The sequence below is a fragment of the Bombina bombina genome, chromosome 9 (assembly GCF_027579735.1).
Source record: "Bombina bombina isolate aBomBom1 chromosome 9, aBomBom1.pri, whole genome shotgun sequence".
NCBI classification, from domain to species: domain Eukaryota; kingdom Metazoa; phylum Chordata; class Amphibia; order Anura; family Bombinatoridae; genus Bombina; species Bombina bombina.
The window spans coordinates 25,837,503-25,857,533 of NC_069507.1; the positions used below are offsets into that span (position 1 = coordinate 25,837,503).

The following is a 20,031-nucleotide window of genomic DNA, read 5'->3' on the forward strand; positions in this document are numbered from 1 at the left end:
AAAAAATGAGTGTATAATGGCCCTTTAAGTGCAAGCCTGCCTTTTTGCATCGGTCACAGTACGGTGCAACATTCTGGTAAGCGAATTAATTATGAATGCTAAACATCTTGATGAGCGTAATACACTATGAGGCGCCCTCTTTCTTTTCTTCCTGTTTTATAGTCAAATTCCATGCACCGGAATTCTGAGCGGAGCTGCCTTTATATTGAAGAAATCACCAACGATCCAGCACACTTTTAACAGAGATCTCATATTGATCATTGGACTCTCAATTTGTGGATATTGGGACTTTGCAACACCAGTGATTTAAGTATAATATATATATATATAGTTTTTTCTACATTTTATTGTTTATCTTATATAATTTTTTTATATCATTTTATATCATTTATATCATATTCTGGCTTACAAATTATATTTTTTTATGTTTTTTTAAACAAATTATTAGGTATGGGAAGAAACTAAACAAAATTAGTTTTTGCCATTCGTTTTAGAAAACAAACGGATATATCAGTGTGAAAAGCACTAACACACAAAAGATCTGGATTTGTAAAGATATATGCTGCTCCGAAAATAGCCAAATGATGCTGCCTGTGGCCATATTCGCCATTCTCTTGCAAAACACAAATTTTCTCCCATACCTACAAATTATAGTGGAGAAGCAGAACTGCCTGATTTTTACCACCACGAAACAATATAATTTAACCCATAAAATGACTTCTAGTTGGCGTTTGCAGAAGAAGATACACAGCTGCAGAAGAAGAAGAAACGCAGCTCGATTACTCTCCTGCACCTCCAACTCCTTAAGCCCTTGGCTGCGTCTGTCCCAGACTGCCTTCCACACTGGGAAAAAAAGAGCTGAACATCGCACTGGACTTTTGTGAGCGAGGTTATTGGCCTACATGATAGAGCGAGTGGAAGTACCCTCACCACAATTGTCAGGTCGCATCTACGGTCTCCATACCGTGAGCTTTAAAGGGCTGCAGTGTCTTCAATGCTGACCATTAATTACTGCTATAAGGAGAAATAAAAAACAGAGGGGCGCCTCGTGTGGTATAGTCTGATTGAAGACATAAGAAAAAGCAACAGAATAGCCAAATGAGTACTCACATACTCCACAAGCACACTCATGTGCTGGTAGGGGCAGGCTGTAGATTTAGATGGGTGTGACAGCTCACCCTTTCAAGGATACTTCCAATACTGTAGTTCTGCAACAGGTGTAAAACAAACAGAGAGCACTATATGTGCAGACCATTAAGGATGATACATAGAAATGAGCTTTATAGTATAAAGTGGGTACTCACATACTCCCAAAGCACACCAATGTGCTGGTAGATACAGGCTGCAGATTCAGGCAGGTGTGGCAGCTCACCCAAACAAACGATCTTTTGGTATTGATGCAGTGAAAACAAAGGCAGGTTTAATGCTTCTCAGTAGCTGTGCACTTAATAGTGATTGCAGGCAAATGGTAGGAAATGAGATCCACTCCAAAAGTAAAAATTTAAAAACAACACCAGGGTTGTTATACAAAGTGGATTACAGGGTCACCCAGTTGGCCCCAATGATTGCAACGCGTTTCTCGGTTGGCAAACCGTTTCATCAGGCATATCATAATCATTCCTACCTCTGCCTTTTATACCCTACAAACAAACAATTGTGTCCATTCTAAGAGGTGTGTTCCTAATTGATTCTCACCTGTGTGAGCTATCAGGTGTCTCTGAGGCCAATTGGTTGTTCACTAGAAAAAATATACTTTGCAACTAAAAAATTGACTTTTGCAATCATTTGGGCCAACTGGGTGACCCTGTAATCCACTTTGTATAACAACCCTGGTGTTTTTAAATTTTTGTTTTTAATAAATATTTGCAAATTTTTACTTTTGGAGTGGATCTCATTTCCTACCATTTGCCTGCAATCACTATTAAGTGCACAGCTACTGAGAAGCATTAAACCTGCCTTTGTTTTCACTGCATCAATACCAAAAGATTGTTTGTTTGGGTGAGCTGCCACACCTGCCTGAATCTGCAGCCTGTATCTACCAGCACATTGGTGTGCTTTGGGAGTATGTGAGTACCCACTTTATACTATAAAGCACATTTTTATGTATCATCCTTAATGGTCTGCACATATAGTGCTCTCTGTTTGTTTTACACCTGTTGCAGAACTACAGTATTGGAAGTATCCTTGAAAGGGTGAGCTGTCACACCCATCTAAATCTACAGCCTGCCCCTACCAGCACATGAGTGTGCTCGTGGAGTATGTGAGTACTCATTTGGCTATTCTGTTGCTTTTTCTTATGTCTTCAATCAGACTATACCACACGAGGCGCCCCTCTGTTTTTTATTTCTCCTAGTTCTTGCCTGGATCATCCGGTTGAGAGGAGGCAGCCGCCGCTCAGCTATCAACTTATTTGTAAAGAGAGACATTTTCTTTCCTGTATACTCCAAAAGGGATTTATATAACCTTATATTGATATATTTTTCACCTCATAAGATAACATTAGTTTAAGTTTTAAATTGTCTTTAAGGGTTATCAATAACTACCATCTGAATTGTATACCATTCTGCGCCCCCTCCACTCTGATTTTATCACGTATTAGAATTACTGCTATAAGCTGCCTCGTTACATAAATCTGCATGGTCTAAAGGTAGCACAGCAGCCAGAGGCCCCAGCAGAAGGTCTAGGGAGAGTGAAGGTGGTGAGTAACACTACTTTTATATCTCCTCTCTATATGCTGGGTACTGTCTGGGGTATAGCCCTGTATTTTATTGTTGTTATCATCTGTTATTTGTAGAGCGCCAACAGATTCAGCCCCTTTGAGATTCAAAGATTACTTTATCTCAAAGGGGCTGTGAAGCTATAGTTGAATCTGCCCATTTATTTTGTCTCCCAAATAAAGATTTAGGCTGGATATTTCGGGCCACACTTATTCAATTATCACTAAAAACATAAATTCTCTCATTTAAATATATAACTTCCGAGCCGGTCACTTGGGCCTTGTTATAGGTGGTATCTTCCTTTCTTTGATCCGACTGGAATGTAAACCAGCAACTGTTGAAAAAAGTAAACTCCTAGAGCATCGGTTCATATTTAAAAGGGACAGTCTACTTGAAAAATAAAATTTATTCTGACCTGATAAATTATGAGGCAGTGAGAGTCCACAAAATCCTATTTTTACATATGGGAATTCATCTCCTGGCCACCAGGAGGCAAAGACACCACAAACATTTAATTTTCGCTCCTACTCCCCCCTCCCAGAAGCTCAAACTGAGGAAAGGGAAAAGTAAGAGAGATAACAGGGGTTACGAGGTGCAATTATACTGCTGCCACAGAAACATTTCAGTGCTGATTTGTGGACTCTCACTACCAAGAAATAAAAGAATTTATCAAGTAAGAATACCTTTCATTTTCTGTCTAATGGTAGTGAGAATCCAGGAAATCCTATTCGTACATATTACCTATACCCAGTCCGCAAAGAAGTTAGGGTGGGATGAAATAAGTAAAGCAGTCATCTAGATAACAGGCACCACCACCTAAATAACTTTTCTTCCAAATGATGCCTCAGCCGAGGCTAAAACAACAAACTGGTAAACTTTAGTAAACGCATGTAGAGAAGGCCAGTTAACAGCCTTGTCGATCTGATTGACCAAAGACTCATTCCCAAAACATTGACACCAAACGGGTGGAAAGAACAGTAATACAATCCGGAGGCTGTTGACCCGCCTTAGAGTAAGTCTCATGAATAAAGACCTCTCTCTGGGTAGAAGACGTAGGGTGGATTCAAACCACTGCTCCAGTGCTTGCTAGTCAATGAGCTTACCACTGCTCCACAGCAGCTCTTTATTAAAAAGAAAGAAAACGCAGAGGCCATTTGACCCTCACGCTGTCCAGAGAAAAAGGCCAAAAAGGAATGCCGATTAATGAAGACCTTAGGAGAATCAAGTTTAAGCCAAAAAGACAGTACAACAAAATTCAGATTTATGTTATCCATCGACACTACCTCTAGGTAGGGAAACCTAATTTGTCCATACAACTTCCATTTCCTGGTGAGACCCCAAATAAGGGTGGATCACTGTGAAGAGCAGACAATTCTGAAAGTGCAGAAGAGATCCATCAACAAGAATATTACCTTCCAGAATAACTATGTCAAGAGAACGTATAGACTCAAAAGGAGCGTGCTGTAAAAAAATGTGAAAACAAGATTAAGACTCCAAAGGAGGAGTCATAGCTTTAAAAACTGGTCTAATTTGAACCATGGCATGATAAAAGATTGATCAGGAAACATGTCAGCTTCCTATATAACAAAATAGGAAAAGATAAAATCTACCCATTAATAGAGCTAGGCAAAAGTTCCTTTTCAAGTCCTTCTGTTAACAAAACAAAACAAAAAAAGGACTATAAAATAAGTGGGATACTCATTCTGATCCAGAAAAAATAAATAAAAAAAATGTCCAGCACAATAAGATAAATATACCTTTCACACCCTATGATGAAAGCATCTGGTGACAGGCTTAGTATCAAACAGACTAAGAAAAACCTCTGAGTCAAAATCAGCTGATTAACTCTGCAGTCAGAGAATCTAGATTCTGGTAAAGAAAAACGCAACCAAAGAAATTGGAAGCTGTGCCCGCGATCAAAACATGCAACCTCTAGTTTGCGAGTCACGCTTGTGCACATACTCTGTAGGATCTTGTTCCCCAGAAACTGTGAATATAAAAAGACAGCTACAACACATTTAAATGGACAGTATACACTCATGTTCATATAACTGCATGTAATAGACACTACTATAAAGAATAAGATGCACAGATACTGATATAAAAATCCAGTATAAAATGGTTTAAAAACTTACTTAGAAGCTGTCAGTTTATCTCTGTTGAAAAGGTAGCTGGAAAGCCCACTGCAAGTGGTAAGACACTCCCCCCCCTCCCCCTTCTTTTGCATATGAAAAGACCCTTTATACAAACAGGAGCAAGCTGGAGAAGGTAGCTGATGGTATTCAAATAAAACTTTAGGGCTTGGTTAGGAGTCTGAAAATCAGAGTAATGTTATTTAAAAATAAGCAAAACTATACATTTTAAAAAAACTAAACTTTATGGGCTATATAAATAGATAATCTACAAAACATTTATGCAAAGAAAAAAAAAAGAGTGCATAATGTCCCTTTAACTCTAAACCTTTCCGCTTGCTTATGGGTCCATTGTAGATGCAGGTTGAGGATATACATGAGGGAAAGACAAAAAGCTCTGGAATACAAGGGTAGGCTCGGGAAAGATTAAAGGACCACTCATTGCAGTAAAATTCCATAATTTACAAGTACATACTAAACAAACAAACAAAGCACCTACTCTGAATTTCAAATAAGCAGTAGATTTTTCTCTGACAAATTTATTTTTTTCTCCCATTTTCCGGCCCCCTGTATCATGTGACAGATATCAGCCAATCACAGTCTAGTATACATATACCCTGTGAGCTTGTGCACATACTCCATAGAATTTTGTTCCCCAGAAAGTGTGAATATAAAAAGACTGCAAAATTTCTATATGGAAGTAAATTGTAAAGGGTCTTAAAACTGCTGCTCTTTCTGAATCACTTGATCGTCCCTTTAAAAAAAAGTCAGCAGCAACTCCCTTAACTTTTTTCTTGTAGAAACTGTCCATTGAGGGTTGTGGTAGAAAGAAATCCTGCAGACCACCTCTATCTCTGCCCACCTCCTAGAGGAGGCAAAAAACTACTGGGAAAGAAGGGGAAGTAGGAGGGATAATTAAATGTTCTTTGCCGAATCCTGGTGGCCAGGAGATGAATTCCCATATGTAAGAATAGGATTTTGTGGACTCTCACTACCATTAAAAAGAAATCCCTATATTGCACATTAGAGGTTATAAAGTATATTAATATAATAGTGTTGGTTGTGGAAAGCTGGGGAATGGAGAGTAAAGGCGTTATACATCTTTTTTAACAATAAAAAAAATAATCAAGTAGAATGTCCCTTTAAGAATATTCCTAGAAGAGAATTTTAGGTTTTTGAATCCAGTGGCTGTATGGAACTTATATTAGAAGAGAAGAACAGTTGCTTTTCAGGAATATATTTATTTAATGTTATATTGGGCCAATTCTGCAGAGTAGCTGGACTTAACATGAAATATATTTAAAAAGGGACAGGAAACCCCAAAAGTTTCTTTCATGGTTTGGATAGAACATACAAAACTGAAAAAACAAAACAAAAAAAGCTTTCTAATTTACTTCTATTTTCAAATTTGCTTTATTCTCTTGTTATCCTTTGCTGAAGGAACAACATTGTACTACTGGCAGTTAGCTGAACATATCTAGTTAGCCAATCACAAGAGACAAATGCGTGCAGGCACCAACCAACAGCAGCTCCCGCTAGTATAGGATATGTGCGTATTCTTTTTTCAATAAGGGATACCAAGAGAACAAAGCACATTTGAAAAAAGAAGTGAATTTAAAAGTGTCTTAAACTGCTCTGAATCGTGCAAGTTTAATTTTGGCTTTCCTATCCCTTTAGAGGCCTAACATCTTGTTGATTACAGTATAAAAAGCCAATCTCTGCACTGTACTGTGTTAAACTACCGTCACTGGTATCTTTATTGTTGTACATGATATATTTTAATATAATGCAATCCAAAATAATCAGATATAGGATAGTGTATGAGTATGTAATAATATATAAATATAATATATTCTCACATACCCATATACTTTTCCCCCCACTATATAACACAAAAGATACTTATGACAGTATATATATATATATTTAAGGTCTGATCAGTTTTTATAGTCAAGAAGCAGTGTGATAACACTGTTCTGCCTTAGGACTCTAACCCTATTTAAGAAAGAAAAGGAAAGAAAGGAAATAGAAGGAAAGAGAGAAGAGACACTTTTTTTTTTAACCATTAATAATGTTTACACACCCACTTCTCCCCTTAAAGGGACATGAAACCCAATTTTTCTATCATGATTCAGACAGAACCTACAAAAAAATCCACTTCTATTATCACTCTGCACAGACACATGCACACTATCTACCTAGGTATGCATCTAAAAAAATAAAGGATTATTGAATTAAATCAGATTTTTTTTTATTGCATGCTCTACCTGAATCATGAAGAAAAACAAGTGTTTAAAGGGACAGTTCACCCAAAAACTTTCTCCCCTTTAACCCCTTAATGACCGAGGACGTGCAGGGTACGTCCTCAAAAAAAAAAGGCAGTTAATGCCTGAGAACGTACCCTGCACGTCCTCGGTTTGGAAAGCAGCTGGAAGCGATCCTGCTCGCTTCCAGCTGCTTTCCGGTTATTGCAGTGATGCCTCGATATCGAGGCATCCTGCAATAACCATTTGTAGCCATCCGGTGCAGAGAGAGCCACTCTGTGGCCCTCTCTGCACCGGACATTAACGGCTACGTTCGTTGGTGGGTGCCGGTGTGGGAGGTGGGTGGCGGCCATTGATGGCCTTTGTGATGCGGAGGGGGGCGGGATCGGGGGCGGGGACGCATGCACGTGCACGGGGAGGCCGGGCGGGCGCGTGCACGGGGAGGGAGCGGGTGGGAACCACTACGCTACAGAAAATTTTTTTGTTAGAAGTGGGGATCAAAGGGGTGAATATGTTTATTTTGGTGATCGGTTTGGCTGGTGGGGTATTGACTGTGGGGGGGAAGCTACACTACAGAAACAAATAGTAAAAAATTAAAAAAAAACATTTTTATTTGCAAACTGGGTACTGGCAGACAGCTGCCAGTACCCAAGATGGCCCCAATAAGGCAGAGGGGGAGGGTTAGGGAGCTATTTTGGGGGGATCAGGGAGGTTTTTTTTTTTTTTTTATACCTTTTATTTTAGTACTGGCAGACTTTCTGCCAGTACTTAAGATGGCGGGGACAATTGTGGGGTGGGGGAGGGAAGAGTGCTGTTTGGGAGGGATCAGGGGGTGGGATGTGTCAGGTGGGAGTCTGATCTCTACACTAAAGCTAAAATTAACCCTGCAAGCTCCCTACAAACTACCTAATTAACCCCTTCACTGCTGGCCATAATACACATGTGATGCGCAGCAGCATTTAGCGGCCTTATAATTACCAAAAAGCAACGCCAAAGCCATATATGTCTGCTATTTATGAACAAAGGGGAAATGGTGGCATGAAATATACCAAAATGGGCCTAGATCAATACTTGGGGTTGTCTACTACACTACAGCTAAAATTAACCCTAGAAGCTCCCACGGTTGGTGCGCAGTGGCATTTAGCAGCCTTCTAATTACCAAAAAGCAAAGCCAAAGCCATATATGTCTGCTATTTATGAACAAAGGGGATCCCAGAGAAGCATTTACAACCATTTATTCCATAATTTCATGAGTTGTTTGTAAATAATTTCAGTGAGAAACCTAAAGTTTGTGAAAAAATTTGTGAAAAAGTAAAATAATTTTTTTATTTGATCGCATTCGGCGGTGAAATGGTGGCATGAAATATACCAAAATGGGCCTAGATCAATACTTTGGGATGTCTTCTAAAAAAAAAATATATACATGTCAATGGATATTCAGAAATTCCTGAAAGATATTAGTGTCCCAATGTAACTAGCGCTAATTTTGAAAAAAAGTGGTTTGGAAATGGCAAAGTGCTACTTGTATTTATGGCCCTATAACTTGCAAAAAAAGCAAAGAACATGTAAACATTGGGTATTTCTAAACTCAGGACAAAATTTAGAAACTATTTAGCATGGGTGTTTTTTGGTGGTTGTAGATGTGTAACAGATTTTGGGGGTCAAAGTTAGAAAAAGTGTGTTTTTTTCCATTTTTTCCTCATATTTTATAATATTTTTTTATAGTAAATTATAAGATATGATGAAAATAATGGTATATTTTGAAAGTCCATTTAATGGCGAGAAAAACGGTATATAATATGTGTGGGTACAGTAAATGAGTAAGAAGAAAATTACAGCTAAACACAAACACCACAAAAATGTAAAAATAGCCTTGGTCCCAAACGGACAGAAAATGGAAAAGTGCTGTGGTCATTAAGGGGTTAAATTATTCCCAATGATCCTTTTTACCTGCTAGAGTGTATTAAATTGGTTGCAAGTGGCTCCTTTACTCCTATTTCAGCATTTGAAATAGCTGATTTAGCTTGTGGTTTCCCAACCTATACTGAAAGTTTTGATACTGGCGTATACGCTATTGAATAGCCTAAGTAAACACAGCCAGCAGAAGAGATTACACCCTCAGTGAGGGGCAGGATAGTTAAGTAATAAAATGATAATTTTCCATTGTTCTCTCTAAGTATTGAGCTTTGGTGTTCCAGACAAATATAAGATAAGGAAGCAAGTCTGCTTACACAAACTTAGAACATAATGAGATCTGATATCACCTTTAAGTTCAACCCATTGTAATAGGCTGTGGTTTCAAAGCACAAAACCAGCTACTTCAGATACACAAATAAACCCGAAAATGCAATTTCTCAAATATTTTATACCCTGCAGTTGGTATAACAAGTCATTTAATATACATTTATGGAAAAACAATTTTACAGTGTACTGTCCCTTTAATCTCATTTTAATCTACTCTCCAACATAAACACAGTGGGATTCTGATCTAAGAGGTTAGATCGGATTATCTTCATTACACATTTAAATACATAAGTAAAACATAATTTATGTAAGAACTTACCTGATAAATTCATTTATTTCATATTGGCAAGAGTCCATGAGCTAGTGACGTATGGGATATACAATCCTACCAGGAGGGGCAAAGTTTCCCAAACCTCAAAATGCCTATAAATACACCCCTCACCACACCCACAATTCAGTTTAACGAATAGCCAAGTAGTGGGGTGATAAAAAAAAAGGAGTAAAAAGTATCAAAAAAAGGAAATTTATGCTTACCTGATAAATTGATTTCTTCTACGATACGACGAGTGCACGGATTTCATCCTTACTTGTGGGATATTTTCCTCCTGCTAACAGGAAGTGACAAAGAGCACCACAGCAGAGCTGTATATATAGCTCCTCCCTTCCCCTCCACCACCAGTCATTCGACCAAAGCTTATAGGAAGAGAAAGGAAAAGCTAGAAGGTGCAGAGGTGACTGAAGTTATAATTAAAAAAACTATCTGTCTAAAATTGACAGGGAGGGCCGTGGACTTGTCGTATCGTAGAAGAAATCAATTTATCAGGTAAGCATAATTTCCTTTTCTTCTACAAGAGATACGACAAGTCCACAGATTTCATCCTTACTTGTGGGATACAATACCAAAGCTACAGGACACGGATGAAAGGGAGGGACAAGACAGAGACCTAAACGGAAGGCACCATTGCTTAATGAACTTTTCTCCCAAAAACAGCCTCAGAAGAAGCAAAAGTATCAAATTTGTAAAATTTGTAAAAAGTATGAAGGGACGACTAAGTCGTAGCCTTACAAATCTGTTCAACAGATGCATCATTTTTAAACGCCCATGTGGAAGCCACAGCCCTAGTAGAATGAGCCGTAATTCTTTCAGGAGGCTGCTGTCCAGCAGTCTCATATGCCAGGCGGATGATACTTCTCAGCCAGAAAGAAAGAGAGGTAGCCGTAGCTTTCTGACCCCTACGCTTTCCAGAATAAACAATGAACAATGAAGATGATTGACGGAAATCCTTAGTTGCCTGTAAGTAAAACTTTAAGGCAAGGACTACGTCCAAGTTATGTAACAGATGCTCCTTCTTGGAAGGAGGATTAGGACATAATGAAGGAACAAGAATTTCCTGATTAATATTCTTATTTGAAACAACCTTAGGAAGAAATCCAGGTTTGGTACGTAAAACCACCTTATCAGAATGAAAAATGAGATAAGGCGAATCACATTGTAATGCTGAAAGCTCAGAAACTCGTCGAGCAGAAGAAATAGCAACCAAAAACAGAACTTTCAAAGATAATTTTATATCTATGGAATGTAAAGGTTCAAACGGAACCCCTTGAAGAACTAAATTCAAACTCCAGGGAGGAGTAATTGGTCTAAATACAGGCTTAATTCTGGTTAGAGCCTGACAAAAAGACTGAACATCTGGCACATCTGCCAAACGCTTGTGAAACAAAATTGACAACTCTGAAATTTGTCCCTTTAAGGAACTAGCTGATAAGCCTTTCTCCAATCCTTCTTGGAGAAAAGACAGAATCCTAACTTTACTCCATGAGTAGCCCATGGATTCACACCAATAAAGATATTTACGTCTAGTATAACATAGACAAAGAGAATGACTGGGGGTGGAGGGAAGAGAGGAGTATATATATATATATATATATATATATATATATATATATATATATATACAGCTCTGCTGTGGTGCTCTTTGCCACTTCCTGTTAGCAGGAGGATAATATCCCACAAGTAAGGATGAAATCTGTGGACTTGTATCTTGTAGAAGAAAAAGGAATTGGAAATATAATTGTGCTTTATACAAAAAAACATAACCACCATAAAAAGGGTGGGTCTCATGGACTCTTGCCAATATGAAAGAATTGCATTTATCAGGTAAGTTCTTACATAAATTATGTTTTCTTTCATGTAATTGGCAAGAGTCCATGAGCTAGTGACGTATGGGATAGAAATACCCAAGATGTGGAACTCCAAAGAAGAGTCACTAGAGAGGGAGGGCTAAAATAAAAACAGCCATTTTCCGCTGAAAAATTAAATCCACAACCAAAAGAATACGTTTTTCTTATAATTGAAAAGAAAAATAAACCTTAAAACATAAGCAGAGGAATCAAACTGAAACAGCTGCCTGAAGAACTTTTCTACCAAAAACTGCTTCCAAAGAGGCAAATACATAAAAACGGTAGAATTTAGTAAATGTATGCAAAGACAACCAAGTCGCTGCTTTGCAAATCTGATCAACTGAAGCTTCATTCTTAAAAGCCCACAAAGTAGAGACTGATCTAGTAGAATGAGCTGTGATTCTCTGAGGCGGGCCTGACCCGACTCCACATAAGCCTTATGAATCAAAAATTTTAACCAAGATGCCAAAGAAATGGCAGAAGCTTTCTGACCTTTCCTAGAACCAGAAAACCGAAAAAGGGAATGGGTAGCGCCAAAGTAGGATAAAGTATATATAAATCAGGAACAAAGCTTACTGAAAAGGAGGGCGATATTGACAATGGTATATCTAATAATGTATAATATATAATGTAGGTGCTATACATTATTAGGTATACCATTGTCAATATCACCCTCCTTTTCAGCCAGCTTTGTTCCTGATTTATCCTGTTTCATATATACTTTAGCCAACTTTGGCGCTCCTATTCTCTTTTTCGGTACTTTGAATCCAAGATCCAGTTAGGGGGGCTTTAATAGTGTAGCCCGTTTATATATAAATCTAGGCGCAGTTCTCTACAACCACATACATCTTTCCTAGAACCAGAAAAGATAAATAGACTAGAAGCCTTCCTGAAATCTTTAGTAGCTTCAACATATTTCAAAGCTCTTACAACATCCAGAGAATGTAAGAATCTCTCCAAAGAATTCTTAGGATTAGGATACAAAGAGGGGACAACAATTTCCCTATTAATATTGTTAGAATTCACAACTTTAGGTAAAAATTTAAATGAAGTCCGCAAAACCGTCTTATCTTGATGGAAAATCAGAAAAGGTGACTCACAAGAAAGAGCAGATAATTCAGAAACTCTTCTAGCAGAAGAAATTGCCAAAAGGAACAACACTTTCCAAGAAAGTAGTTTAATGTCCAAAGAATGCATAGGCTCAAAAGGAGGATCCTGTAAAGCTCTCAAAACCAAATTAAGACTCCAAGGAGGAGAGATTGATTTAATTACAGGCTTGACACGGACCAAAGCCTGAACAAAACAGTGAATATCAGGAAGTTTAGAAATCTTTCTGTGAAATAAAACAGAAAGAGCAGAGATTTGTCCCTTCAAGGAACTTGCAGACAAACCTTTATCCAAACCATCCTGAAGAAACTGTAAAATTCTAGGAATTCTAAAAGAATGCCAGGAGAATTTATGAGAGGAACACCATGAAATATAAGTCTTCCAAACTCGATAATGAATCTTCCTAGAAACAGATTTATGAGCCTGTAACATAGTATCAATCACTCAGAGAAACCTCTATGACTAAGCACCAAGCGTTCAATTCTCATACATTCAAATTTAATGATCTGAGATCCTGATGGAAAAACAGTCCTTGAGACAGAAGATCTGGTCTTAAAGGAAGTGGCCAAGGTTGACAACTGGACATCCGGACAAGGTCCGCATACCAGAACCTGTGAGGCCATGCTGGTGCTACCAGAAACACAAACGAACGTTCCATGATGATCTTGGAGATCACTTTTGGAAGAAGAACTAGAGGCGGGAAGATATAAGCAGGTTGGTAAAACCAAGAAACTGCTAACGCATCCACTGACTCCGCCTGAGGATCCCTGGACCTGGACAGGTACCTGGGAAGTTTATTTTTTAGATGGGAAGCCATCAGATCTATTTCTGGAAGACCCCACATCTGAACAATATGAAAAAACACATCTGGATGGAGTGACCACTCCCCTGGATGTAAAGTCTGACGGCTGAGATAATCCGCTTCCCAATTGTCTACACCTGAGATATATACTGCAGAAATTAGACAAGAGCTGGGTTCCGCCCAAGCAAGTATCCAAGATAATTCTTTCATAGCTAGGGGACTGAGTCCCACCCTGATGATTGACATATGTCACAGTTGTGACATTGTCTGTCTGAAAACAAATGAATGGTTCTCTCTTCAAGAGGTCAAACCTGAAGAGCCCTGAAAATAGCACGGAGCTCTAAAATATTGATTGGTAATCTTGAGATTTCCAAACCCCTTGTGCTGTCAGAGATCCCCAGACAGCTCCCTAACCTGAAAGACTTGCATATGTTGTGATTACAGTCCAGGTTGGACGAACAAAGGAGGCCCCTTGAACTATACGATGGTGGTCTAACCACCAAGTCAGAGAGAGTCGAACATTGGGATTTAAGGATATTAATTGTGATATCTTTGTATAATCCCTGCACCATTGATTCAGCATACAAAGCTGGAGAGGTCTCATATGAAAATGAGCATATCCCAGAAGAAAATCAAGCACAAACTTACTTCACCACCTCCATAGGAGGCAAAATTTGTAAAACTGAATTGTGGGTGTGGTGAGGGGTGTATTTGTAGGCATTTTGAGGTTTGGGAAACTTTGCCCCTCCTGGTAGGATTGTATATCCCATACGTCACTAGCTCATGGACTCTTGCCAATTACATGAAAGAAAATACAGCACCTAAGCTAGCTCCTTACCCGGCACTGGTTTGCGCTTTGCTGGGGGCTTTTCACCATCTGAAGAATCCTCACTGCTAGACTCTTTCTTTGCAGCTGCCTTTTTGGTGGGCAGTTTTGCCGCAGCTGGAGACTTTGCTGGAGTTGTTCTTGCAGGCGGCACTTTCTATCAACAAACACAATAAGTATTACTAATATTTATATATATATATATATTAAAAAAAAAAAAAAAAGATTTATTAAATAAATAACACACAGACCAAATACAACTTATTGCATAATCTTTTTGCAGACATAGGGCTAGACTACAATTGGTGCGCTAATGATATGCAATATCACAGGACAGCACTGATGTTAGCGGGTGACTTGATATTACAAGTCCATGATAAAGGGCACTAACCAGAAGTGTTAGCACAACAAACTTTGCTCGAGCACAACCTATATTTTCAATGGCTTTCATGACTGATCTAACATTACAAGTACAAAGTTACAGGTTTCGCTCAAGTGTGCTATAAGATTTAGCACAGACTTGAGACCTGAAGTGTAATGGGGGAAAAAAAAACCTTGCACACGACATCTAACACACATTCAAATAAAGTTTTACATACATATACACAAATATTAATAACACACAACCACACATATATACACGTGCGTGTACATAGAAGTAGCCGGGTGGGGGCTGTGTAATATTTTATACTACTATATCATTTTTCTGCTATCCAAAGCACAAATTAATGGCATAATTTTATGTAATTATATTTAATGATAATTTGTGCAATAAAAATTGAACAACTTTAATATTAGCCGATTTTAGCCAGGTGGTCAGTAAAATATATTTTTAATCATATACACATAGGTAAAATTTTATATATATATATATTTTACAAAAAAGAAAAAAAATAGGATCACAAAACAAACTGATTTGTTGATAAAGGATCTCTGCTCTAAAGACACATAAAGCAGCCCTAGTTGCTGTTTAACCCCTAGACATCATTAGGACATTTCATGCCATTTTAAAAGCGCTGGGAGTAAATGTCTTTAGGACGGCATGGAACTTAGTAACTTTTCGGTGTCCTGCTTCATTGTGAAGTCCCCAGGAGCCAATCAGTGCCTGGATCTATTACCTTTGCCGCAGAACTGTCAGAGTCCTCGCTGCTGCTGTCAGGGTCAGCCACTCTTGCATTGCCAGCTGCTGGAGCAGTCTTTGCTGCAGCTATCACAAAACATAAGGAACAGTGTAAAATTACATAAAAAACAAACAAAAAAAAGCAGATAACTTGTCTCAAAACCCAGCAAGCACTTTAACAAGGTGATCTGTTCACTTGCCGATTTAACATGTTATGGCCCATTTCACTGCTTTGTCTAACTTAAAGGGACACTTTAATTTTTCTTTCGTGATTCAGATAGAGCATGCAATTTTAAACAACTTTCTAATTTACTCCTATTAATTTTTTTTCGTTCACTTGCTATCTTTATTTGAAAAAGGCATCTAAGCTTTTTTGGTTCAGAACTCCGGACAGCACTTTTTTTGGTGGATGAATTTATCCACCAATCAGCAAGAACAACCCAGGTTGTTCACCAAAAATGGGCCGGCATCTAAACTTACATTCTTGCATTTCAAATAAAGATACCAAGAGAATGAACAAATTTTGATAATAGGAGTAAATTAGAAAGTTGCTTAAAATGTCATGCTCTATCTGAATCACAAAAGAAAAAATTTGGGTTCAGTGTCCCTTTAAAGGGCCATGAAACCCAAACATTTTCTTGCATGATTCAGATAGAGAATACAATTTTAAACAACTTTCCAATTTACTTCTATTATTTAATTTGCTTCCTTCTCTTGTTATCCTTTGCTGAAATGTTTATCTAGGCAAGTTCAGGAGCAGCAGAGAACCTAGGTTCTAGCTGTTGATTGGTAGCTACATATATATCAATTGTGATTGGCTCACCCATGTGTTCAGTTAGAAACCATTAGTGCTTCACTGCTCCTTTTACAAATGATACCAAGAGAATGATACAAATTAAATAATAGAAGTAAAGTAGAAAGTTGTTTAAAATTGTATTCTCTATCTGAATCATGAAAGAAAATTGGGTTTCATGTCCCTTTAATATGGAAAAATTCAAGAACTTGGATGAACTTTGCCTAATTTGCAGCATTTTTTCTAAGCTAAAAATGGACTTTCATGTAATCTTATTTCTCTGTTGTACCGAGAAGACATTTTAAAATGTTTTTTTTTGTTCTTGTTAGAAAACCAATATTCTTGTGTCCAAAATAAATGTTTATGCATGTGGGGCCTATTTATCAACAGAGCTGTACGTCGTTCTAATCAGCCGCTGCACAATCAGTTCCAAGCTTGGGTAAATGAAGTTAACATACATTTCACAGGAGGTTTGGTCACAGCCGTCTGCGGTTTCTTTGGCGCTTCATCCTCAGAGCTGCTGGAGTCTGAACTGGAGGCCTCAGCTTTCTTTTTCTGTGGTGGGGTTTTTGCTGCTGCTTTGGGTTTTGCTGCAACCTTTTTCTATTCAGGAGGAGAATACAAGGGGCTAATAGTCAGAAAGGTTTAAAAAAAAAACAAAAAAACAGAGCAAATAAAAACAGTCACCATTATTAAAACATATCAGATATTAGTACTGGCACTATCAACACTAACAAACAGGAAGGAGAGTGGTCAATTTCTAGGCTAGAATTTCCCATATTTAGCTTATATATACACACCAACTAAAAATGCTAACAATGCAAAAAACAAACTAACTTAACCCTTTCTTAACTGGCTGAATTTGTCTACATCGGAACAAGGTTTAAATCACGTAAACGTGCAAGCGATCACGAGACTTCAATGTTGGGATCGGGTCAAGGGGGAGTGTCTGACGCAAGCTGCAATCCCATTCAAGAAGTACGTTTGGTTTCAGTACAGTCAAGAGGCTAGAACGCTCCATACCGTCTTAAAGCTCAGCGCGGTTAGGACGGCATGAAATGTCCTAACGGCGAGAAGGGGTTCATTTCAGAAATCAGCAACAATGACATTTTTATAGGACCCAAAATTTATCATGTAAGAGAGAAGGTAAAAACTGTGCAATGTATTTCTTTAACTTATTACTTATTTAACAAATTACGGTCGACTGTACACAGTGAGCAGCAATCAAGGTAGTGTTTGTATTTTTAAATTTTCAACATCTCCTGAAACAAAAAGTGTTTTTCGGAAACCACAGCTCCTAATTTTTTTGTTCTACATAAATTTATATAGAAAATATTCTCACTGCCTAAAATTATTATTTTTTTTTATTATGATGGCTTTAAGCATTCATATCAATGTCAACCGTATACCATGACCTTACTGACATTGCAGTTAGCTCGCAGCGAAGACAAGCTGCCCCATATCAGTGCACGTGTACAACACGAGCAGCAGCAACTTACAGGAGGGGGCTTTTTCTTTGCTTCCTCTTCTGAGTCCGAGTCATCGCTGGAATCCTCACTTGAGCTCTTGGCTTTCTTAGGTGGAGTGGCTTTTGCAACAGGCTTTTTCCCAGCTGCAGGTTGAGTCGCTTAAAATGCATAAGTAGAAATAAACAAAATAAAATATATATCTCTTAAAAAATAGGATGTAGTGTGTGCAAATTCAAAAACTCAGCTGTCAAGACTGGGACAAAAGGATTGCACAATTAAACATTTAATAAATTTTATAAGCATAGTAGTACTGAGGTAATTTCCCGCCTTCGTCTAGTCATGACTGCCACCATGTTGAAATCTCTCTCTCGCTACATTCCAGTGCTTATGTGTTTGCACGTGTGCAGTAAAACCTAGGTGCATGAAATGTGTTTAGTGTCCCTTTAACACTAAGCAACAGGTCTCCTCACCTGGTTTTTTAGCAGGAGGTTCGTCCTCATCGCTGGAACTCTCTTCACTACTAGACACATCTTTTTTCACAGGCTTTTTAGAAGGCCCGTTGGTTGGTGGTTTCCTTTTCTTTGCATTAGGTGACCTTAAAATACAGAAATCAGATTTGCTTTAAACCCTAAATAAATGATAGAAACATTTAAAGAAAAGATTAGTCTAAAAATAACATGTAGATTTAGGTTTTAAAGTTTCATTAGTTGTTTAAATGTTGACAAAATAAGTGTAAAGTTTTAGTGTTTATAAAACAATGGGAGCTGCCATGTTGTAACTTAGATTACCTTCTCTGCTGTAGCCTATAAGGGACAGTTATAAAACAGGTCACTAGAGTGTGAAACCAATGGCTGTGAGGAATATAACAGCGTTCTGCACTTCCATTTCTAACATGATCTGCAAAACTCACAATTTCAGAATGGAATTACAGGAAAAGTGGACAAAATAAATAATGAAATTATATTGTAGTTTTTTTTATATATGCGATTCGTCATTTTATATTATCTCTAAGTGTTTAATGTCACTTTAAGACTTTTCGCTGTTTCATCAGATAATGGAGTCACATTAAACCACCTTGAACAAAGTTCAAAATATCAAGCATCTGGGAATAATGTAGGGTGTGCTCGCAACCAGGGTCCTGCAAAAACCCCAAAATAAGGAAGAAAGGAGGAAACACCACCACCAAAACTTCATTCAAGCAGGTTTATTCAGCTTGTAAAACAGCCAGACCAATAATCTTATACGTCGTTTCGGACACAGTCCTTAGTCATGTATGGCTAAACTAACAGAACAAGCCACACCCATAAACCCCTGATCAATATAGGTTAACCCTTTACATCATTCCACAGAGTTCACAACACACAGGAAGCTTATAATGTAAACAATACATACTAAAACATAACCGTTTCACAGGGGTGTATATTTATAAACAAAAAGGTAAACAAACTGAAGTGTCCCAATTTAATCTGAAAAAGAAAAGAAAAAAAATTAAACAATTTAAAGGCAAACAGGTCAAAATCCCTATTCATTCCTTTTGGAAACATTGTATCTAATTTGTTGATCCAAAATACCTCTCTAGTTTTAAGGATTTTAACTCTATTGCCCCCCTCCTAGGAATTTGTATATGTTCAAGGACCTGAAATCTAACTTTGATTATGTCCCGCTGATAAAAAGGAGTTCGCTACCGGTGCATCCAACTTATTGGTTCTAATGTTGATTTTATGTTGGTTAATCCATTCCCGGATACTACGGGTGGTCTCCTCTACGTACCCCAAACAACAAGGACATTTAATTAAGTAAAACAACAAACTCTGTATTAGATGTATAAAAACCTTTGATGTTAAATCTATATCCAGTGCGAGGATGGCTAAACACCGGGTCTTTAATAATGCGTTTACAATTTGAGCATCCCAAACAAGGGATATTCCCCTCCAATTCTTTTTCCCTATGTAACTCTGTACCCCAGTTTTTTTTTTTTAAAGGGGCCAATATCTGCACAGACCAATGAATCCTTGAGGTTCTTACCTCTTCTATAAGCGGGCATAAATGGTTTACCAAACTATATAACATTAGAGTCACAGGTCCTTAAGACATGCCAATGTCGGCGTAATACTTTTTGAATCTGTAAACTCAAAGAGAAGTATTGACTCATAAACACTAGTCTATCAGATTTTTCTTTTACAGATTTTTACCTCTTTAAAAGTGACTGCCTAGAAGTTTTAAAGGCATTCTCAATCTCAGTCTCAATTAAGTCATTAGGGTATTCCCTAGCTCTAAAACAATTGCCCATCTCCCTCAACCTATTTTCTTTCAAATTATCTTCAGACACAATACGTCTCACCCTAAGGAATTGACTCTTAGGCAGAGATTTGATGA

At 37.9% G+C, this 20,031-nt stretch overlaps 1 protein-coding gene across 1 annotated transcript in view; it reads right to left on the reverse strand.

Annotated features, from left to right (window-relative positions):
* NOLC1 (nucleolar and coiled-body phosphoprotein 1) overlaps positions 1–20,031 on the reverse strand; it is a 46,180-nt gene that overhangs the window by 18,444 nt on the left and 7,705 nt on the right. Inside the window, exons 3-7 of the mRNA XM_053691968.1 lie at positions 18,126–18,250; positions 17,686–17,813; positions 16,645–16,789; positions 15,392–15,480; positions 14,286–14,430 (exon numbers count right to left, since the gene is read on the reverse strand). Of these exons, the coding sequence (XP_053547943.1) occupies positions 14,286–14,430; positions 15,392–15,480; positions 16,645–16,789; positions 17,686–17,813; positions 18,126–18,250 (632 nt within the window). The remainder of the gene's footprint in view (positions 1–14,285; positions 14,431–15,391; positions 15,481–16,644; positions 16,790–17,685; positions 17,814–18,125; positions 18,251–20,031) is intronic.